The sequence below is a fragment of the Ambystoma mexicanum genome, chromosome 10 (assembly GCF_040938575.1).
Source record: "Ambystoma mexicanum isolate Mex_15411 chromosome 10, UKY_AmexF1_1, whole genome shotgun sequence".
NCBI classification, from domain to species: Eukaryota; Metazoa; Chordata; class Amphibia; order Caudata; family Ambystomatidae; genus Ambystoma; species Ambystoma mexicanum.
The window spans coordinates 680,008,597-680,032,253 of record NC_090932.1 but is presented as its reverse complement, the minus strand read 5'-3'; the positions used below and the strand labels follow the sequence as shown (position 1 = coordinate 680,032,253).

Below are 23,657 nucleotides of genomic sequence, written 5' to 3'. Positions count from 1 at the left end.
TGAGAGCCCATTTCCAAATGTTCTGTGACAGTTTGGACAGCCCTGGAGAGTAAGTGCTGCCTTGCTTGTTCAGGTAGTACATGGCTGTGGTGCTGTCTGTGACGATCAGTACTGTCTTTCCCTGCAACTGTGTCTGAAAGGCCTTCAGTGTTTTGATTACCGCTAACAGCTCCAACAGGTTTATGTGGTTGGATGCTACTGCTGGGGACCAAACGCTGTGCGGCATCTGTTGAAGGAGATGAGCCCCACACCCCGTGAGATGTGCCCGTTGTGAGAGTGGATTCTGCTGCAGGGGTGGTGAAGGTTTTCCCCTTCAAGAGGTTTTCCCTCGACCACCACTGCAGAGACAGAACGAGGGCTGCCGAAACGACGACTAGATCATCCCATTGTCCGCTGGCCTGACACCAATGAGCTGTTGAGGCACTCTTGCATGGGACGCATGCGCAAACGTGCATGAGGAACCAAGTAAATGCAGGATGCCATCATTCCTAACAGTCGCATGGCCTTGCGTACCGTCGCCTCTCGACTGGCTACATACTGAGGGATCTGGAACAGCATGTTTTGGCCCTCTCGCTGGAGGGGAAGACGATGCTGTCCCCAGAAACTGCTTGACTAGGCTGGATTTCTTCTCATTTATGGAGAATCCCAGACTGAGTAAGAGGTCTATTGTCTTTTGTGTGTTCGACAGGCATGTTCTGTAGGAGTTCCTGGTTATGAGCCAGTCGTCGAGGTAAGAATGAACTGGGATGGATTGCTTGTGCAGGTGTGCTGCTGCCACTGCCAGTACCTTTGTAAATACCTCTGAGGGTAAGGCAATGCCGAAGGGAAGGACCTTGAACTGGTAGCATTTGTCCTCTATCATGAACCAAATACGTATTTCCTGTGTGCCGGCAACATTGAAATATGAAAGTATGCATATCTTTCATGTCCAATATTGGCATGTAATCCCCCTGCGTCAGAAGAAGAATGACCTCTTGCAGTGTTACTGTACAAAACTTTTGGGATTTGCCAAGTTTGTTCACTCGGCGCAAGTCTAGCACAGGGCACATGGTGAGATCCTTTTTGGGTACAAGGAAGAACACTGAATAAATACCCTTGTTTACCTGTAGAACGGGACGACTTCGATAGCGCCCTTTTCCTGCAGGATCTCGACCTCTTGCAGCAGGATCCTCAGGTGTTCTGGTGTTAGACGTCTGGACCTTGGAGGTTTAAATCGAGGTGCCGGCTGAACTCTATGCAGTAACTGTGGGTGACGGTCTTGAGCACCCACTGGTCTGTGGTAATCCCCTCCCATGCGTGTAGGAATGATGTTATACGTCCCCCGACCGAGGATGCAAGGGTGGGGACCTGGATTTGAGTAATTTGTGACTGAAGGCCGGGGTACTTCTGGGGTTGGCATTGCGACCCCTTCCTTTCCCATTTCATTGACTTCTGGGTGGATACGCAGTAGAGGAGGCAGACCCCTGTCCTGAGGACCAATTGTTCCTGGAACCATATTGGTTGTGAGGGGAACGGGAATAGGACTGTCCACGAAAGGAGCAGCAAGAACTTCCCACTCTCTGCTGAACGGGTCTTTGAGTGATTTGATTCAAAGTTTTCAAAGTTGTGTGTTCCTTCTTGGCCGTTTCCAGCGCCTCATCAACAGCCCTGCCAAACAGGTTAGAGTCCTCCACCGGTTTGTTGATTAGCGACGCCTGTGTCTCTGGTTTGAACCCCAAGTTTTTTTAACCAGGTGTGACGTTTGAACAGGGTACCCTGGGCTAAAGTCCTTCCTGATATCTCAGCAGCATCTAAAGTGTTCTTAAGTATGTTATGGTTTACCTGCTTACCCACTGATACAATTGTATGCAGGCAAGAACGCACTGGTTCGGGGACCTCCTGTAGGCCCTCCTGTAGCAGGTTCTAACTGACATCAGAATAGCTGGCCAACAGTGTGGTGTTGTTGACTATCCGGGTGGCATATGCTGCCCCAGTAGTGATTCTCTTTCCAAGAGCGTACAATTTTTTACATTCTTTGTCTGGCGGTGCCTTGCCTGTGGACAAGGGGTCCCCCGCCCTCTTCCTTGTCGTCGTGACCACAAGAAAATCCGGGGTGGCATGACCCCCAATATAGACGGGGTCAGTAGTGGAGGGGAGAAAATGTTTTTCCACCCGTGGGTTAACAGCCCTGGTTTTCTGAACGTATTAATAAGGAGGGGGCAAGGTGCCTTTTAATAGAATTAAGTAAAGGGATAACCTGGCTGGCAGGAGGCTTCTCCTTTAAAATGTCCACCACAAAATCTGAATACGGCACTGCCTACTGCGTGGCTACCTGGAAGTGTTCTGCTGCTTTTTTCAGAATGGCGTTAAACGCCATCTGGTCATCTACAGGTGATGCCTGACGCAGAGGTAGGGAGGTCCATACATATGGTACCAGGGTCCGGGGTATGGGTAGGGAACAGCCAAGGCAGGTTATCCACCGGCTGGTCATCCCCCCAATCCTGGGTCTGATCAGTGGGATCCTCAAAGGGATCATCCTCCTGTGAAATAAGGGTCAAGGGAAACTTCTTCTTGATCTGTAAGGTCAAAGACCTCCTCATGAAGTGGGTAAGAGGTTTTTTGGAACTTGGCCACTGTAGGAAAAGGGTCTTCTTCCCTAGGCCTTTTAGGAGTAAATATTTCAGAGAAGCCCAAAAATGTAACCAGCCTGTCCTTACACCCTTCACATTTTTCACTGGTCCATGGAGCTGAACCAATGGGGTCCAGAGGCGGATGGGGTTCCTCCTGGGGATCCCCTTGCCTAGAATGCTGAGATTTATCAAGGAGAGTCGTAGATAATGGCTGGGGACTCTCAGAATAACCTCTCTGCCCTACCGGGCGTTTAGACTTATCACTCGACGTGTCTTTAGACCTGTCCTTCTGTTTATTGGCCGCCGCAAAAAATCTCAGCGAGACTCTTGCTGTTGTTCGGCATTACCAGGAGGGGTATGGGCAGTGGAGGAGTAGATTTCGACGCAACCGGGGCCTTAGGCGTCAGCGTGCTCTTATGAGGCGTCTTGACGGCCTTGTGGCTTTTGGTGCTGGCACCCTTACTTGCAGAATGCCTGGACGCATGCCGCTGATGCGGTTGCTGGGAGGGCTGCAGATCACGTGAATCGGCGGGTGCCGTCTAGGAACTCGACATACCGTTGGCGCCTTGGACCGCTTCGACTGATCTGTTGCGGCGGTACCGGGGGTTGTGTGCTTTGATTTATGAGTAGCGGGTGCGTCCCTGTTGCCGGTGTGTGCCTTCCCCATAGCAGGACTTTCGTCAAGCCTGGTGGGGCCGGGGATGGATGTCGTGGAGTGCAAGGATGTGAGGTCAGTGGCATCCTGATCAGAGCCATGGCCGTCGCTTACATCTTCATCATTTTCCGGCGGCGGGGGGGGCTACCCTCCGCCTGCGACATGGCTTAGGCCGCCCACCGCTTCACTTGACGCTCCTTGATCGTCTTAGGATGCAGGAGCTGGCAGTACCTACAGGACGCCTCGTCGTGATTGAGGGGAAGACACTTATTGTACCGCCGGTGCTTGTCTTTACAGGGGTATTTTCCCTTACTGGAAGGGCAAAATTTAAACCGTGTCCTGTCCATAACTCAGGTGTGTGAAAGCGACGGCAAAACCAAAAGGGGAAAGAGAGGGGAGAAGGAAAGACATTCTTCAAAAGAATAGAAACCCTCGTAACCCACTCTCCCTACTGTATAGGCCAGCCAGAATGCCCGGCCACATGGCACCAGCCGTCGAAGTCTGTTCTTTTGCTGTCTTCGGCGGTGGTGAAGTAATCGTAGAAGAGGGGATGAATATTATATATAACGACCGGAGGTTGGGAAGTATAACAATTTTGCAATAAGGAAGAGCTCTGCATAAGGCGACCAGCTAGCTGGGTGGAAAAAAACTATCTGAGGACCTCGACGCGTGAGGGATTTTGGGTACACTACATGTCACGTTAGGGATAGTGTTACAGGCAAGGCCATGTCGACGTCCCCTTCCGATCTTCGAAAGGCAAGATGCAATACTCTGCCTTTACCACTAGATGTCAGACTATATGCACAGCATGTGATTCTAAGCAGATTCACAAGCATCAGAAAATAAAATGCATTGCTGGCTTTTATTGGAAGAATAGTCTTCTATGTACTAAATTAATAACCCAGATAGGAAGATAGTAGGAATGGGATGACAGACTATTGTGCCAACCAGATATAACTTTAACAAAAACACACTTACTGACATCATTGCCAGGGTAGATTACCTGCAGCCAAGTAGTCTTGCACCAAATTCCACTGACTGAGTTTCCATGCTGCTTCTACTCTGTATGTGTTTAATTCAGCTGTCCATTCAGACCTAGTGCAAGAAAAAAAGGTTAATATGTTTTAAGAGCCATATTTTATATATTTGAACATTCACACCAGATGCAAACTGAGCAAATTGATTTAAATACGGAGCACGGAAAAAAACATCCCAAAAAAAAGTTAGATGAGGAGCTATACCAACCTAGAGAGGAAAATATTGTGATGCAATACAAAATTCAGGGATATTCAACAATTTATAAAGTCCCGGCTGGTTCATGCTTGCTTGGAGGTCGACGGGCCGCCTTGGGGTCCCTGGCAACGACGGCGTCCTCCTCCGAAGGCCTTGGAGCGGCCCCTGTTAGTCTCTTGGGCCGAGGAGTAGGAGGGTTGGCAGTAAGAAGAGGAGCTCCTGCTGTAACCCTTCGAAGAGCAGGGACACTTGCCTCCTGAGGACCGAAAGGACGGCCGTCGCTGCTGTAGTGTACTCAGATACGTGCCGTCTCCGTGTCTGCCTAGATGGTCTGTAGAGACTCATCCACAGCCTTCCCGAAAAGATTGTTTCTGTTAAAGGGCATGTCCAAAACACTTGTCTGGACCTCGTGTTGAAAGTTTTTGGCCTTGAGCCAGCTGCGGTGGCGAAGGCAAACACCACTGCCCGTCTGGCGGAAAAACCTGCGTCTGCGATGTCCGTGGCCACCGTGATGGTGTGGTCCGACGGCACTTCGCCCTCCTGAAGAATTTTCAGAGCCTCTGACCTCTTATCATCGGGGAGGAAGTCCAGCAGAGATGCGAGCTTGAACCACAGCTCCTGGTCGTAGCGTGCTACGATAGCGAGGGCGTTGGCGGCCTTGATGGTCGTCGCTGCAGAGTAGATAACTCGCATTCCCATTGCATCCACCTTCTTCCCATCATTGTCAGGAGGGGTGGACGCTGCCAAAGACGTAGATCCTGACTACTACTTCTTGGCCGCTGCAGAAACCATTGGGTCCGGTGATGGGGGGCTTGCAAGCACTTAGGCACCGAGTCTGGCACCCTGTACTTCTTCTCTAAGCAGCCCCTCTTCGCTGGGGCCGTAGAAGGGTTCTTCATGAGCGCCAGTCCTTCGTCCCAAATATCATCCAAGAGCGGGACGGAAAGGATGGTCTTCCTCTTCACCTCACGGCGCTGGTATAAGAAGCCTTCCTTCTTTTTCTCCTCTGGCGCAAGCTGGAAGAGCTCTGGAGATCATCGCATGGAACAATCCTATCTCGTCCGGCGGAGAAGATGTAGGCAGAAGCGACGGGAGGTTCAGGTTCCCCCATCCAGCCGTCGTGGTCCATGGCAAGGAGGCAGCGGGTCTCTTCATCTTCTTGGATGGCGGTTACCCTGTCATCAGCAGGGCGGTCGGCACCAGCACTGCTGGGAGAGCGGGCGATGGCGTCGCCGGGAACCTCTTCTGTTTCTCAGATACAAGTGTATGAAGGGTGGAGAGAATGTCCATTGAAAGATCTCTAGGTGGCAGCTGTGGTGTAGGGACAGGCAGCTGGGGCGTAGGAGCAGGGCTAGGGCCATCGTCGTCCTGAGGCCCTCCATCGCCTTCCTCTACGGTATCTCCGTCGTTGGCTCCCTCGTTGTAGGGCGCGACTCCAATGTTTCTCTCATCGCCACCCTCCTCCTGGATGGTCTGGAGGTAGATGAGTTCCACCTCCTCAGCAAAGGAGATATCCGTGCCCTGGAGGACTTAAACGCCCCCAACGCCCCTTTCTTCGCGTAAAGAGGGGACGGTCTCGGGGAGATGACCGGCATCTTCTTCTCTGGGGTCTTCTCAATGGGCTGGAATGTAATCTCCCTCCTGGGAGGGAGGGACACTCTTGTCTTCGGAAGGGCGCCCTGCGGGTCTGCCCCTGCGGCCTTCTAAAGGGACGCTACCACCAACTCGATGGAAGGCGACGCCTTCGTCTGGTGCACCTGGGCCTTGACGGTCGGGCCAGGCCCCTTGTCCTGCTTGGCCTTCTTGGTTGCCCCAGACACCTTGTCCTGCTTAGCCTTTCCTTAGGGGTTGGGCCGCCTTTGGCCTTCTCCGCCGAGGATAGGCTGGACGCTGTATCCTGTTTGGTCTTCTCCTTGGTCGGCTCTGCGGCCACCTTCAGCTTGCCCGGGTGATCCGACTTCCTCTTGGATGAAGATCCAGAGCGTTGACTGGAACCGATGCAGCTGGGGATGTCATACGTGCCCTGGCCGCCGAGGAGCCTGCCACAACGGCGCTCCCGAGAGTAGCAGACTCGCAGTGCTTGGCCTTTTGTTGAACCCCCGCGGGAGGAGCGCCCTCAAAGGACTTCGAAGCCTGCTCAGCTTTCCCGGATCCGGGAGAGGCCTGCCCCTGGGAACCATCCGGTGCAGAGGCCTTGGCCTGAAGCCACTCTCCCAGCCATATACGCCGATCCTTCAACGTGTGAGTCGAGAGTTCATGGCAAAACGCACCATCTTCATCCTTGTGCATCGGGTACAGGCAGTACAGGCACTGGGAATGTTTGTCTTTCATAAAAACATTACGCAAACCGCAGTCAGTGCAAAGCTTGAAAAGAGAAGGGGAATCCTTCTCGTCCGACATGATCCACGCAGTGTAGGCCTGAAGAATTTTCTGGAAACCTCCACGAAGAAACTCGACAAAATCCCCCCTTGAGGGGCGCTGAAGAATCCAAAAAACGGATCCCCGTTAATCGGAAGGGTGATTGATGGAGCACACAGGCTCGACTGACTGAAAAATAGAGTTAAACTCTTCCAAAAAGCAAAAATGGCAGTAGAAGCTCGAGACCTAAGCACGAGGACTCCCAGAGGAGGGGCTTAGGTGGAGGACATTCATTGGCTGGTGGCGGTATGACCAGAGCTCAGTTATAAATACAGTTCAGAAATGAACTGAAACAGATTTTTTCTTTACCGAGGATTCCCAGCCTCACGACAGGGAATATTCAGGAGCATGTGAATCCATGCCAGACCCCATGCTGGAGAAAGGAGGATTCCTAGACTCAAATCCAAAGTTTGCTGTGTGTAGAGACTCACACTGCACCTCATTTAAGATGCCCTGTGATTGCTTATATTGACATGCAGAGGAGGGGGGGAGGGTGCTCCAACTGGTGGTAGGACCAAGACTGGTTTGCAGATGGCTGGTTGCAGACAGGCTAAAAAAGACAAACTACACCTGCATAGAACAATGCCGGGCAGTGGATACATTGAATTTAATGCTTTACATTCATCACATATTCTTGTCTAAATGGCTAGTCTATCTACCTAATAAGATGTAGAAAATTCTGATTTTATCAAAATAACTTCTTAAAAAAGCACTATTAAAAAACACTACCTGCACACGCTGTTCCCTCATAATGTGCTTCTTGTGTGTTTTCAATAATGACAATATAATAGCAAAGCAGCAACAAACAAAACTTGCAATATTGATTTGTATTTTAGAAAGGAACTAAAACGTACAAGTAACTACACGATGCAACACAATGCATTAATTTGATAAATTGGTCACTGTAGAAATGTGAATACCATAAGACAAAACAACTGAAATGCTTGAAAATTGTACCTTTGTGACAAAGATACATTTAAACATCCTTAGTTGCATACAATTATATAAGAAATATAGTCATAGACCAGAGTTCAGGTGCAAGTAGGCTTGATTTTTCAAAAACAGTAAATGTGTACTGATCCTGCAGCACAAGCTAGATGCTTGCATCCTTAAGCATTTGTGCCTCTTAGAACTGCCTGAACAATGGGCTCAGCTGTTGTGAAAACATATGGTTACCTGTTGGCAAGCACTCCGTTGACTTGAGTGATCACTGTAGACAGCTGGCCGAGCCCCAGCATGGACTTCACCACACCATGATAATGGATGATCTGCACAGGAAAATAACAGGTTTGGAGGTAGGTTGGAGTCATCTACTATTCAAATGTTTGTGCAATTTAACTTTCACTTTTACCAGCATTACCTGTGAACACAAGAAACTGTCAAGAAATCGTAAAGTGAACCTTTTGGACTATAGCTATAAAGCGTTGAGAAATACATTATTTTAACCCATTTTATACAGTGGCAATTGAGAGTAGGTTAGCAGTGGTTTATAATGGGCACTGCTATAGTCTATTAAGCAGTTAAGCTGATTAAATGTCCTTTTCAAAGTGCTGTGGCAAGCCAGCAGAAGGACTTGGGCCAGAGTACTTGTGGTCAAAGAGTTTTATTTAACTGAAAAGAAAACACTTTTCTAACCCTATTGCTAAAACGGGTGTCATGGATTAATGGACATATTAATGGTCGTATTAAGACAAGTTGGCTCAGACCAGGGGAATTTAAGCAAGAGACTACAAGTGTGAGGAGAGTTTAAACACGTTCACTTCTAATACAGGAGCCGTTTCCAAAGAACAGGCATCGACACATGCTCTAAAGAGCACAAGCTCCATTGACCACACACTGAAGCATAGTCAGCAAAGAGTAAGTGCATAATCGGTCTCTTGGCTCTAAACAAATGCGATGTCCACGGTTTGATCATTTCCTCTTTCTAACCACAGGATAGCAGATTATTATCTTCAACGGCTAAGTTTCGCACCTGGCACATCAGATAAGAAGCCAAAGGCAGGGAACACCATACCAAAATAGAAGTACACAGGTGCACATAAGCCAACCACAAGTGACAGCTTCCTGTTGTAGATGAGCTCGTAGCAGAGTCAAGAGATGCTTCTGCACTAATAAGCAGCTTTAGACAGGAAGCATGATATGCAGTTTAAGTGTTGTAAGCTATTGTCGCGCTTAAACCCCTTCAGAAAATGCATTTGATATAATGGCCGTTGAAGTAGGCCAGGAAAAAACACTGCGCCTTGCCTGTTCGTCAAGCGGAAGCCCATTCATTCGAATGGAAATAATCAAGGGTAAATACAGCACATGTTACTTGAATTTTTACATAAATGCCACATATAAACAGTGTGACCCAAAGAACAAAAGCAGGTTCAGACTCTAGCAATTCTTTCCAGGTCAAGGATATGACGCACATGGTATATGTAGACAAAGTCACGCGTGTTAATATAAAAAGCACAACAGACTAAGACTAAAGGAGAACTCGGCGGCAACAAGCAGAGAGAAAACAAGATCATGGGGGGTTGGGAAGAGCCTTCGATAGCAGGTCAGAGCAGCAGGTCCTCGTGGTGACTTTGAATGCAGAACAGCAAGACCTGGAAATCGTGAGTTTAAGTGTGTTGGTTGAAATTTTTTGCATATGTTAGACTGACGGCGTGCTTTATTATGTCAATCCACTCCTGATCATACCATAGCATAGCTTCGACAACATAACATGAACCCCACTATTGCTCAAAGCTGGTATTTTAAAATGATGAATTGAACTTTACCTCTGTTAAAACACGAATCATGTTTTTAGCTTATGCAATAACGCTCTTTATATACATGATGGTATGTTATGTTTTTATTGCTCTTATAATAGCAGGTTTAATGATGATCTAAGCTGATAGAGAAAAAAAGTGATAATAAATATATTGACTTGCTACCTTGAAGTGTCAGCTTCATATTTTTAAGCAATGCTTCATAATAAGGTCTCTGAGTCAAAACAAACTACACAATATTTTCTGGCTGTATTTTTGTCAAGTATGACAAGGGGTGCAGAACTCAGGGAACTGTCAAAAGCGCTAGCCCGAACCCGAGGCACCTCTCAACATAAGTCAAGACTTGTGATTCTGTGCCCACTCTACACAGCCCTACCTAGGATCTGAGGGGGGCGGGCAGGGAATCACGCCATAAGGGGCTATCAAGTCACGGGAGTTCCCTTCCTGATAAACTATACTAAGGTGCAGGTCGACAGTCAAAATAAAGAAATAGTCCTCTGTCCAAACCTATCCTCTAAACTGGTCCTACCATTTAAAAAAATATAAAAGAAAAACTAGGCAGAGTGCCCTGCCCTCAGAGTTATTCAATAAGATCTCTCTCAGGACTTCACGGAATCCCTCCTGGTTCCGGATCCAGATGTTGTCTGTAGAATATAATTCTCCCTGGTTTAACAGTTCTTGAAAATCTGTCAAAGTTCCAGAAGTTGGTCAAGATTATAAAATAAAGTCAAGTTCCTGAAAAGACCAAATGTCCAAGATGCCTTACATGGATGGATATTTCCAATATCTCCTTCCAGCACTAGGGCGGGTTTCTTTCCACTTGGTTCATGTCTTGGGTGCCTCTGTGCTCCACTCGAATCTGTTCTTCACTTGTGTTATTGGGTCTCTCTGGTTCCCTTGGGTCTCTCTGTCCAAATGTATCACTTATCTCCCGGGAGTAATTGTAACTCCTCTTTCCATGTGTCTCTCTTGGTTCTCAGGAGTTTCTGTGAGCCGTTTGGCTGATTACATTATTCAGGTTTCTTGGGGTCCCATAACCCCTATTATCTTCTGGTTCTTTCTCTATCTCTCTGTGCCTTTATTCCCCTGGTATGGGGTTAGGTCAATCCTACTTTCTTCCCCTTTTGCTCTTTCTTCTCTCTGCACCCCCTACACTCTGAGCGCCCTGGGTACCTTATATGTCATAGTGTTTGCTCCAGTGAGTTGGTGTCTGCTCAGTAGCTTTGGCATTCTCCAAGGCTTTCTTGTCTTCCAGTCGTACACAAGCAGGTTATGTGTTCCACTCATTTCAGTGTTTGTCTACTTGGCGCTTGCGTTGAGAGTGGAGGATTAATGCCTCCCTCATGTCCTAACTGCGGCGGCAGTTATTGGGTAGTGCCTCCAGGTGAGACCTGCTTCGCTTAGCCTTGTCATCGCTGGCTCTGCGTGGTTCTTTACTGGGTCAGCAGCGTCCCTCTTCCTCTCCTGCTTCTCTTCGCTCCACAGCCGGCTCTGCCCCTCAATATCATGCTTACGTCGGAAACTCGCCTCTGCATAGTGTTCCTTCTCCTCCATTCAAGGGTGATCGTGCCTTTATTATCGCTCTCTGATTCAAAAGGGACATGTTTACATTCAGCTGCCAAGCCCACGGAGAGACCAGCATTGTCTTGAGCCAAACATCCGAAGACACTTTCAATATTATTTTTAGTCCCACAGCTGAATGTAACATCACTCTTTCAGATTTCCATGTATGTAGATAAATGAAAAGTTACTCACTGTAGTGAATAACGTACTCCTAGTCCCCTTTCCTCCATACTGTATGGGCATCCCTCGCTAGGAACGGAAGACAGAACCTTTTTACCATGAAAAAATAATCCTTCCCTTTAAATTTAGATGTGCGCGGGGGCGCAGCCATGGGAGCATGCGCTCCCCTGACTCCGCCGACCGGTGTCACTCCTCTGTCCCCTTTGACATGTCTACAATATTAATTTTGCCTAATGACACTAGTTCTATTAGGGCAGAGGACGATGGGACATATGGAGGAAAGGGGACTATGGACCTACGTTAGTCACTACGGTAACTTATAATTACTCCTACATCCTGTCCCCTTTCCTCCATACTGTATGGTTGATTGCAACTGAATGTAGCTCCATGGTGGAGAGTTGCCACTACTAAGAAAACAAGTTTCTCAACACTGCCTGGCCAAATGCTGCGTCTGGCCTGGCACTGGCATCCAAGCAGTAGTGCTTGCAGAAGGCAGAGGGAGTAGCCCATGAAGCTGCTTTGCTGATAAACTGCCACAGTACGTGTGTTTGGAAAGCTACCGCTGTGGCCTTGGCTCTGATGTCGTGGGAATGTGCATGTTTGCTGGCAATGGCTTGTGCTGCCCCTCATACGCCTCCTTGATGGCCATAACCATGCGCCTTGCTATGGAAGGCTTGACAGCCTGGTTTTGTTCCCCCGAAGGTAACGAAGAGGGCGTCTGATTTACGGAAGCTCTTGGTTCTGTCCAGGTAAAATCTAAGCACACGCCTGACATCCAGACAGTACAATACCCTCTGAGCCTCATCGTTAGGGTCCGCAAAGAATGTCAGTAACACTACCTCCTCATTCAGGTGAAAAAAGGAGATGACCTTAGGTAGAAATGCGGGGTGTGTTCTGAGCACCACCTTGTCCTCGAGAAAAGTAGTATATGGCTATGATGCAACCAGGGCCTTGATTTCACTGAATCGGCATGCCGAGGTAAGGGCAGGGACATCTTGATGGTAACTAGACTGATGTCCGTGGATGCCATGGGTTTGAATGGTTTATGCGCCAGGGCGCCCAGCATTACATTAATGACCCAAACAGGCTGTGGTTTCTTGATAGGTGGATACAGTCTAGTCAGACGCGCCAAGTGCCTCTTGACCACCGGATTCGAGGATGAATAGACCTCCTCGCCCGAGTTCTTGTAGGCTTACAGATACGTGCGGCATGTATCTACCTGCACCCCTGGGTGGGCGAGGTGCACTGAGAAGGATAGAATGTCATGCAACGACCAAGACAATGGATCAATTTCCTTTGATTCTGCCCAGTGACAGAACCTGGTCCACTTGCTTTTGTACTGGTTCCTGGTAGCGTCGCTCCTAGCCCCTTGTATAATAGCCAGGTTAGCCTGTGACAGGTGGAGATGCTTCAGCGTAACCTGTTCAGGAACCACGCTGCGAGTGCTAACTTCTCTTGGGCGGAGTGAACCACTGCGCCCCCCCGCTGGGCCCACCGAGAGGTGTACGGGGGCTGATCCAACAGGCTGAAAAGTTCCGAGAACCAAGGTCTTGCGTGCCACCATGGCGCTATCAGGATGAGGCGAAGGCTCCGCGACTCCCTGACCTGCAGATTACCCTGTGAACCAGGGGATTGGGGGGAAAAGCATACACATTCATGTTGTTCCACAGGATCTGCATCATGTCGCCTAACGAACCCCTGCCTTGACCCAGCCATGAGGCGAACTGTGGGCATCGCCTGTTGTGCTGGTGGCGGAGAGGTCCACCTGCGGATGACCCCACCTGGTGAAGATCCCCTGAAGGACCTCCTTGTTCAACTGCCATTCGTAGTTGTCCGAGCCCAGCCTGCTGAGCCTGTCTGCCTCTAGGTTGGACTCCCCAGGGAGGTGGATTGCCGACAAGTGCATGTTGTTCACCAGCGCCCACTCACAAATGTCGATCGACAGTCTGCAGAGGGGAGGAGACCTGGTGCCACCCTGTTTGTTGATGTAATACATGCAGGTGGAGCTGTCTGTCTGAATGAGAATAGACTTGCCGGTGATCATGGGAAGGAAGGCTTTGAGGGCAAGCCAGATAGCCATCATCTCGAGCCAGTTGATGTGCTCCAGCTGCTCCTGATGTGACCATACTCCATGGACACTGTGGCTGTCCAGGGTAACCCCTCCCACCCCCATCCCTCTAGGGACAAGTCTGTGGTAATGGTGACCTGAGGTGCCGGCAGCCAGAAGGGCCTGCCTATCCTCAGGTTGTCTGTACCCCACCAGTCTAGATCCTGGCGGAGATGTGGTATGCTGGCCTGCTCCGCCTGAGATCCCTTCTCCTGATTCCAGGAGGCTGAGAAGTGCAGCTGCAGCCTCCTAATTTTGAGCCTTGTATGTGTCACTGTGAGGAGACATGCGGCCATGACTCCCAACTGGTGTTGGTGCCACCACGCAGAGGTAAATTCTCTGCTGAGAAAATGTACAGTGGCCCTCTTGCAATCTTGTCCATTGAAGGGGAAGATCCTCTCGGACCTTGTGGCCCATATAAGGCCCAGGAAGGTCATACTGCGTGTGGGCAATAACTGATATTTTGAGACGTCTAGAAAATCCCAGATCGTATAGTGTGTCCATTAGAGTGGAAGCCGTGTGATGGACCGCCTCCGGAGATCTCGCCCTGACTAGCCAGTCATCTAGATATGGATAAATGTGATGGGCCTATGCCCCGAGTAGGGCTGCCACTGCGTGCATTAGCCTTGTAAAGACCCTGGAGGCTGAATTGAGTCCAAAGGGTAGAACCCTGTATTGAAAGTGAAAACCCATGATTCTGAACCTCAGTAAGGATCGATGAGGTTCCCAGATCAGGACGTGTAGGTAGGCATCCTTCAGATCCAAGGAGCACATCCAGTCTCCCACACACAACGTCTCCGCTATGAAGGCTGGGGTACCACTTTTGAACTTTTGGAGGGGGAGGGAAAGGTTCAAGGAGGAAAGGTCCAACACAACTCTCAGACCAGCGTGGTTCTTTTTGTGTATGGTGTAAAATTCGAGAATAGAAGCCCAGGTCCCGCTGCGAGACTGGGACTTCCTCCACTGCCTGGCTCGTTGCGAGCAAATGGATTTCAGCCAGCAGAGTTGCTGTACCAATCTGCAGAAGCGGAGGGGAGGAAGGAGGAATCGGGAGCCCAGAAGCCTGTGGATACAACATAGAGGATCCATGGGTCTGTGAACTTTGTCCGCCAGCAGTGTACATGAAGGGCCAGCCTGCCCCCACGGAGACTCGTGGAACCGGATGAGCCTATCACAACCTCTTCCCCTCTGAGGCTGGAGCTGAGGAGGGCGACTGGAAAAAACTCTTGTTAGCCGCTTTATGCTGTTTGTGCCTGTGCTGGCTAGGGGATCTGTCCGGTTGCCTGGACCGTCTTTCCTGGAAGCCCTTAAAGCCTCTGAAGGACCGACCTTTATCTGAGCGCGTGAGTTTGGCTGTAGGTCTAGGGTGTGGACTTCGTAAGAATAGATAAAGATTTCGCTGTCTGGGAGCTATTCTTTTTCTTATCAATTTCCTCATCTGTTGTCGAATGGAATAGGTCGCCCCCCTTGAAAGGCAGGTCTAGTATGCGCTCCTGCATGTCAGGGTTGAATTTTGTCACCTTGAGCCAGGCTATCCTTCTCAACTCCGTGGCAGTACAAATGGCTCGGCCTGATGTGTCAATGTGGACCACTGTGTAATCCATTATATCTTGGGCCACGATTTTGGACTCCGGCACTCCAGCCTTAAAGCGTGCCTGGCTGTGGGTGGGGAGCTCAGGAAGGAAGTCTGCAATTAACTGCCACCATTTCTGGTTGACAGCCGTCAACACGGCATCAGCGTTGGTCTGGCGCAGGTGGAGAGTGGCGTTTGAGTACATTTTCTTTCCAAACACTTTCAGGAGCTTTTCCTCTTTGTCCAGGAGTGCAGACGTCGAAGCAGCTGAAGAGACTGTGGCTTGGAGTATAGTGATGCTGCCGCTATCACTGAGGAGTGTGGATGGGGGTGTGCAGACAATAGGTGGGGGTCCCCTTCCGTTTGTCTGTACTTAGCATCGAGACACCTGTTGGTAGGCTGGGTAGAGAGTGGCTTGAGCCAGCCTTGGCTAATGCTTCGACATCTTTTTGAAGTGGAATTCCAGTTCTAGTAGGAGAACATAATTTAAGTACTTCAGCCAGCACCCCTGTCTACGGTTGTTCCACCTGTGGCTGCGGGATGCCTAGGTACTCAGCCAGGCCCGCCCGTCTCTTGTGAAATGCTTTGGCTGATGGTGGGGTGTCCGGGTCTTCCTCCTCGTCTGTGTCCACTATTGTGTCCTGCGGATCTGGGGGAGCCGGAGGAGTGCCGGTTGCAGGCAGTTGTGGCGTGCCGATTATGAGTGGCAGAGGCTGCTGAGGGGGCAGAGCCAGAGCTGCCATGATTGGCACAGGCATGGGAGCCAGGGACTGAGCTGGACCCAGTAGCAGTACCGCCGTGGGTGCTTGCGGCTGTACAGGGGGGAGCATGTCCCCGATTACGTCCCTGAGGATGGTACCCATCTGTGGTGATCTCATGAGAGCGAGGAACTTCTTGAAGAACCTGTGTTCACAAGCAGGAGGTGTACCTGATGGGATAGACATAGGGGTCAGCCCGAGGCTACTTTGTCCTGGGCGGGCCCTATCTCACTAAATTGGGCGATGTGTACCTGCCTAACCCCACCTGGAAGCGCGCTCCCCTGCCTGATCTCCGAAGGGAAAGGGTGCCGGGTGAGCTGCCATTTTGGCTGGCCCAGCGGCCATTTTGTTTTGCTGCCTGAGTCGTGGTACTTGCTGAGCTCGGTCCGGCCTCCACCAGTATGCTGAGTGGCGGTGGTTGCAACCTTCCCTGAACCTCAGGTCGAGGCTTGGTAGACAGAGTGCCCCCGGCCATGGTGCAGGTAGTGCTGTGTGCAGGAGCCCCTTCAGACATGGGTCCGGTACTAGGGCGTAGCCCCTCAGGTTTGGACCCGGTAATAGAGCCTTGCAGCCCCTCAGTGGTAGCACCGGTAGAATATTGCGACCCCTCGGGCCGTGGGCCGGTAGCTGGAGCAGCCTCAGTATTCCTGCTGGTTTTAGGACCCGAGAGGTCCCTCTTGCTTGTGTGCCTCCCAGGGAAGGAGTCACCCTTGCGGGGTACAGAGGAGAAGAGGGCACCTACCTTGGGCCTGGTCTTCCGTTTCACAAATACTTTAAGGTCCTCTGGAGGCGATCTTCTGAAGAGCTCCGGCCACCTGGCTAGTCAATTCTTGAGCACGCGCGGAGTCAAGGCGTTGCACGCAGTGCAGACGTGCCAGCCGTGGTCTGGGCCAAGGCACCAGAGGCAGAGGGCGTGGGGGTCAGACGTTGGGAAGGGACCCTAGCAGGCTGGACACCCGCTGAAGCCTGCTGTCGTCGACATGCGCTGGCAGGAGCGTGGCGCCAGAGGACAGAGCAGTAACTAACAAATGGAAAAGAAAAAGAAGACAAGAATACTTCTCAGGGGAAGAGCACGTGGAATTACAAGGCCAGAGGCCTAACTCAGGAGCGCTGGTAAAAGCGGTCCATTCCAGTTGATGCGGAAAAGAGGACTGAGGAGTGGCGCCGGTGGGCAGAGTCAGGGGAGCACATGCTCCCTGGGCTGCACCACTGCGCGCATCTAAATTTAAAGGGGAAGATGATTTTTATGGTGAAAAAGCTTCTGTTTCCCGTCCCTAGTAAGGGACGCCCATACAGTATGGAGGAAAGGGGATGGGATGTAGGAGTATGCCTTATGTATAGGGAGTTCCCCATGGGAATGGAAGTCCTTGTACCCTTGAGTGGAGTCCCTTCCAGTGACTTCCCGCTTTGCCAAACTCCTAGGGAGGGTTTTACTGAGCGGGCTCACCTCCCTAGCCCCAAATGGGGGTGGCTCCCCCCCCCAGGGAAGAAGGGACAAAACCTCCAGATTCATCACAGTGTACATACACTTGCAAGATCTTGAAACAAAAGTTAAACTTGCAGAAAGCTTTGTAGAACTATCTGTATGTAGTAGAGACATGCAGCAACTTAATAAAAAAAGATTGCTCTAGAGAAGAAAGTTACAAAACACAACCAAGCATCAAACACTGGATTGCTGCAGACTCCTCATTGTTCGAAGATATGGATGGTGCAGGTATAGGTATATAAATTCTTTAAATGTTTCTTTTATCTATATAAGACCCTTTCAATGAATAATCACAAAAGTTTGCAGCCTTTGATTTTCTATAACCCAACTTAAATATGGACTTAATTTAACAACTTCCTTATTTAACAGACATTGCCCAATGCACTTTGCACAGTGCAAATTGTATCTAACCAGAAGAACAAAAATTACAAGGACGGACACATTTAACATGATGGTTTAGAGGTGGGCAGAGACAAAAAGTAGAGGGATAAACATTTATCATTGGTGCCACAATAACGGAGCAGTGTATAAGTATGGAGGCAGCACAGGTTTACAAAATTCAAGTGCCTTGTATGTAAGGTGACAGGCGAATGATCGCAGATTGGTGAACAATGCAAAGTTATGAACTAATTGAAAAGAAATGGGATGAAATGGATTGGACTTTAGAAAGGGCATTTGAGGATCTAGCATACCTGCACTTTTTGCAAAGTAAGCACAGAAATAGTTAGACAAACAGGTTGAAAAACTGGGGTACAAACATCTCTCTGACATGTTCATAAACATTTAAGGATCTGGTAAACGTTTTGCTTATTTACTGTCAATAAGAACTCTTGCAGGAAGCTAATAAGGCTACTTCTGTTGGCAAATGGGGTTTATCCCACAAAATATATCTGCTCCCTCTTTTATCCTGTGGATTGTGGTTAGTCAGAAGGACACAGACTCTGAGGACATGATGTACAATATTTTATTAAAGTGACACTATAAGCCCTAACGTTCCCCATCTCTATGGGTGGTCTCTACCTATGTTAATAACTAAGGTGCTCGTTTGTCAGTCGTGAACATCCAAAAAAATAAGTCTGCTGTCCACAAAACTTCCCTAACTGACACTACTACTATGAAAAAACTAACTTCGTACAGGAGAATAACTCCCTTCTCCTGAGGGAATTTTGTTTAGTAAAACATTCCGCAAATAGTCTCATGTGAGGATCTACGAGATTACGGCGAAGCGGTAAATTGTGAATGTATGTGGCTCAGTTGTCAATATACTCTAAGCTCAGATTCATATCTTTCTTTATCTTTGGTATAACATTCTTCTTGTATAAGATATTGAGTTACTTTGTCCTTTTCCCAGGTTATTATCATCCAATGTTGTTCTTCTTTCTCTTTATTTAGCTTTTGAACAATTCTCTCTCGTATATCAACAGGTTTTGAGTTCACATTTTTCCAGCTTAACTCTGTTTCTTAGCCTCTACTGAGACGAGTTGCTGGTGTGGCATAATGATTCCCCTGGGGCCTCCCGTACTTCCTGTTCACTATGTTACCTTCCGACTTGAAGGAGAATGTTTGCGGGAGTTTGGTTCGTTGGAGACCTCCTCTCGTGTCATAGACCGCCGTTGCCTTCTCTTTGCTAGAACTTCTCTCCTTGCGTTCACTCATTTCCTCGCGTTGTCACGGTGCTTCAATGCTGGACCAGACACCATGTGCCTCGTTATTAGCGGTGGTCTCAGTGATGGTTTGTGAACCAGCTGTCCACCAAGGATTCTAATTCGTGGTATCACCACCACCTTCCTGCGGGCTCCTGCCTGGCTGGTTTCTCTCCCCTTAGGTTTGGCATAGCTCTGGCATCCCGCTCTGACACATCGAGTGAGTTGAAAACATTCAGGCTTCCTGGTTTTCATCTTCCCCAGGTCCTACACAGCGTGGGAGCTTTCCAGGCCTGCATATGCATTAATCTCCATCTTTTCACAGCCTTCTCTCCGAGAGTAGCTTACTAAACGTACTCATCCCAGTGGATTGCATATATTGATTTAAAGGGGCATGTTCCTCCTCCATATAATAATTGCATCTATTTGGGCGTTTCTTCATCCAAGTCTTGGTATTTCATACTTTGTCGTTTTTCAGCATCCCGTGTAGGCCACAGTATGCATAGCTATAGAGAGTTCCTCACAGGAACTGGAGTCCTTGTCGCCAAACCAGGTGGGGGTGTAGGGGGAGTCCCACTTGCATCTACCTCTAGAGAGAGTATTGTGACAAATTCCGTCGATTCATCACAGGACCCAGAGGTGATATACCCCACAGCGTGAGTAGATTTATAATATCATCAATGGATGATTGTTTTATACAGGTAGGCAACCATGGTGAACATCGATTACCTGTCACCCTGGAGAAGTGCCCAAACTACGAGTTGACTTACGGTTACATCTGCCACATCTGGTGGTTTTGTAATTGACAGTTTGAGTTGAATGCCAATTCAACTATGGAGTATTAGTCTATTTGCAATCTAACTTTAATATTTACTAAATATCATATGGGATTTATATTTGTGATGCACTGTAGTGTCAAATTGTCAAAGTGTTCACTACACTATGGGCCTCATTACACGGATGGCGGTAGGGATTTAACGTTACCGGTAATGTATTACCGGTAACGTTAAATCCCCATGTGGATCACGACCCGGGACACCGCTATTAGCGGCACCGCTAATTACGGTGCCACTAATAGCGGGCAGTCCGCGTGCGCGCGACCCTCCATCCCGTTAATTACGCCATGCCGCTATTAGCACAGCATCACAAGGCCAGTGCACATGCTAATAGCGGCATGGTAAATCCCCCCAAACCCCTTACCGCCATGGTGCAAATACCGGCATCGCGGAACACCCGTTAAGGGAAATGAGCAGTGTTCCCACCTGCCACAGGTGCACCAAATCAGCACAGGTGAAGGCAATGGAGACTGTGGCAGCTCAAAAGGAGCACACCACACCCCTTCCCACACCCCTCCCCACACCAAGATGGTTCCAATACTGGCAGCATTACATGGCCTGGAGGACCTCATTGCAGCGAAGCTGCTACAACAACAGGCAGCACAAAGGAGACGCAGGAGGAGGAGGAGGAGGGCAAGACAGGCACAGCAGGCACCACAACGCCACCTAATCATACCACAGAGGCACCCACCAATACCCAGGATCAGAGCCAGTCCATTCAACCTGACCCCTGAGCAGATACACACCCTGTACCGTCTGGACAGGGCTACCATCACCAGCATCGTGGACATGATCCACGACGACATTGTGAGCCTCATAGACATCAGAACTGCCATCCCCCCGCTACTGAAGGTGGTGAGCGTGCTCCACTTCCTGGCCACAGGCACCTATCAGCATACAGTGGGACAGATGCATGGCATCTCACAACCAGTATTCTCACGCACGCTGAACCAGGTACTCGATGCACTCCTGAAGCATGCACCTGAACACATATCCATGCCACAGACTGCCCAGGAGATTGCAAACACAAAAGTTGGCTTCTATTCACTGACAGGCATTCCAAGTTGCATCGGGGCCATCGACTGTACCCATGTGGAATTGGTGGTCCCACATCACAATGAAGTAGTGTACCGAAACAGGAAGCAATTCCACTCTATCAATGTCCAAATGGTATGTGACGCCAACAAGATAATCACACATTGCTGTGCCAGATTTCCAGGATCAACACATGATTCCATGGTTCTGCGGAACTCAACAATCCCACGCTACATGGAGCGACACACCGGACAACGTTCGTGGCTACTTGGTGAGTAGCAGGGCAAGCACATGGCTGCGTGATTTGGGGGGGGGGGGAGATACATACTCCAACTGGGTGTGAAGGGGGGGGAGGAGATACATACTCCAACTGGGTGTGAAGGGAGGGAATGGGGGGGGGGGGAGAGATACATACTCCAACTGGGTGTGAAGGGGGGGGGAGATACATACTCCAACTGGGTGTGAATGGGGGGGGGGGAGATACATACTCCAACTGGGTGTGAAGGGGGGAATGGGGGGGGGGGGAGAGAGATACATACTTCAACTGGGTGTGAAGGGGGGGGAGAGATACATACTCCAACTGGGTGTGAAGGGGGGGAGAGATACATACTCCAACTGGGTGTGAAGGGGGGGGAGAGATACATACTCCAACTGGGTGTGAATGGGGGGGGGGAGGAGAGATACATACTCCAACTGGGTGTGAATGGGGGGGGGGAGATACATACTCCAACTGGGTGTGAAGGGGGGGGGAGATACATACTCCAACTGGGTGTTGACTGGCGTCCGTAGGGGAAATGGACATACAGATGTACGCCAATGTCCTTCAGGGAAGGCCACGATGTACTTGAGAGGAACCCACATGCAATTCGAAGGTGCAGAACATTGAGAACAATGCAGGTTGCAAAATATCACACATCCATCCACATTGCACATCATGCCAGGCCACATATTACACAAACCTGCAACATGGTGTCAAGACCGTAATACAGAATCTGTGCAGCACTACATCAATCCAGCAACGCGCCCTTGAATGCATGCAAAGGGATCACCCCTAGACATAGCACTGAACCACACACCTATGGCACCACTGAAGTGATGCCTCACAGCATGGCAACATCGGTGTCAGGATGTCAGTACACTAGCAGTGTGTTACCTAATTTGTATGGGCCAGGGACACCTAAACCTGGCCTCACCCAGGACATGTCAATTACTGTTGGAGGCATGAATGTGGCATTTCTACTTGCAGGGTCGACCTCCCCCTTGCACGTTGCTGTCACACAGACCATCTGCATGAATGCTGTCAATTTAGTACTTGAATCACAATGCAATGTCAATTTGTTTGATGTGAACAGGCCGATCTTGAGGTGAACAGTAACAGGACCCCGTTCATTCCCCCATACAGGTGATGCGGGCTATCCCCTGAAGCCCTGGCTCCTCACACCTGTACGGAACCCACAGAACAGGCACGAGGAGGAATACAATCGTGCACATACCCGTACCCGCATCGTGATCGAGCAGACTTTTGGACTATTGAAGTCACGTTTCAGGTGCATTAGCAGGTCTGGTGGTGCTCTCCTGTATGGACATGAGAAGGTGTCCAAGATCACCATGGCATGTGTCATGCTGCACAATATGTGTATCAGACGGAATGTGCCACTGCCCCCTGACGTAGAAATAGAAGTACCTGATGAGGATGATGATGGTGATGAGGACGGAGGTGAAGGGGATGCAGGTGTTGCAAGAGGGGATGGCCAGGAGGGACGTGCTGTGAGACGGCATCTGATCCACCCAATATTCTGAGGAACATGTTTCCGTACTGTCACATGGATATGGGGGTAATGCACTGGTGTATGTTTTGAAGCACGCAATGGACCCTGTTGCCAATAAAGTACACACACACACAATGAAGATGTCCAAGCCTGTGTTTTGTTCAGAAACCAGTGTATTGAGTGACATGAAGGTGTAGTAGTGCAAGCCCAAAAACATCCCACCACCCTTCCCCCCCCCAACAGACCCATAACACCCTTCCCCCCCCCAACAGACCCATAACACCCTTCCCCCCCAACAGACCCATAACACCCTCCCCCCCCAACAGACCCATAACACCCTTCCCCCCCCCCCCCCAACAGACCCATGACACCCTTCCCACCACCCCCCACAACAGTCCCTCATGTCTCTGCCATTTCTGCCATGGCCAATGCACACCGGGGTATTCCCATTAGCCCCCTAATTGCAATTGTCCTTGGAAGGGTCTTGAGGGTTGCCAGACGTGCGCCTGGTGGTTCTCATCGAGAGCCTGAGGGGGCTTGTTTGAGTCGACCCGGAAGTCGAGGATGGGGCAGACTGGCCTTGTGGGTGTAAGTGGCGGTCCATTGTGTCTGCCATGCGGACAAGCACCTCCCTAAGACTTGCAATTTCATTGCATATCCTGTCCGTGTTGGCGTCCATGCGCTCAGTGGAGTGCCTCGCCGTCTGGACTATCTTCTCGGTGAGATTTGCTGCCTCAGCGACATGCTGCCCAACCAGCATTGCCAGCTCCTGTTGGCGCTGCAGGATGGCGGTGAATTGCTGATCAGTGCCGGGTGACCGTGCATTGGATGCCGTGCCCACAGATGGCTCCAATGCAACTGGTGATGGAAGCATGGGTGACATTATTGCAGGGTTGGTGTCCTCGTAAGTACCATCAGAACCAGGGGTCTGGGATGCCATGGGCTCTGGGCTACCTGGGGGGCTTGGGGTGTGCATCTCCATTTGCTGGAGTAGGGTGTCCTCTGGATCGGACTGGGGGCCAGTGGCGGCTGCCTC

The 23,657-nt window shown here is 49.9% G+C and overlaps 1 protein-coding gene across 3 annotated transcripts in view; it reads right to left on the bottom strand.

The window, feature by feature from the left end:
- ATR (ATR serine/threonine kinase) overlaps window positions 1–23,657 on the bottom strand; it is a 1,676,349-nt gene that overhangs the window by 589,992 nt on the left and 1,062,700 nt on the right. For all 3 annotated transcript variants that reach the window (XM_069618270.1, XM_069618272.1, XM_069618271.1), the window contains 2 exons: window positions 8,092–8,183; window positions 4,268–4,359 (listed from right to left, as the gene is read on the bottom strand). In XM_069618270.1, coding sequence (XP_069474371.1) covers window positions 4,268–4,359; window positions 8,092–8,183 — 184 coding nt within the window. The remainder of the gene's footprint in view (window positions 1–4,267; window positions 4,360–8,091; window positions 8,184–23,657) is intronic.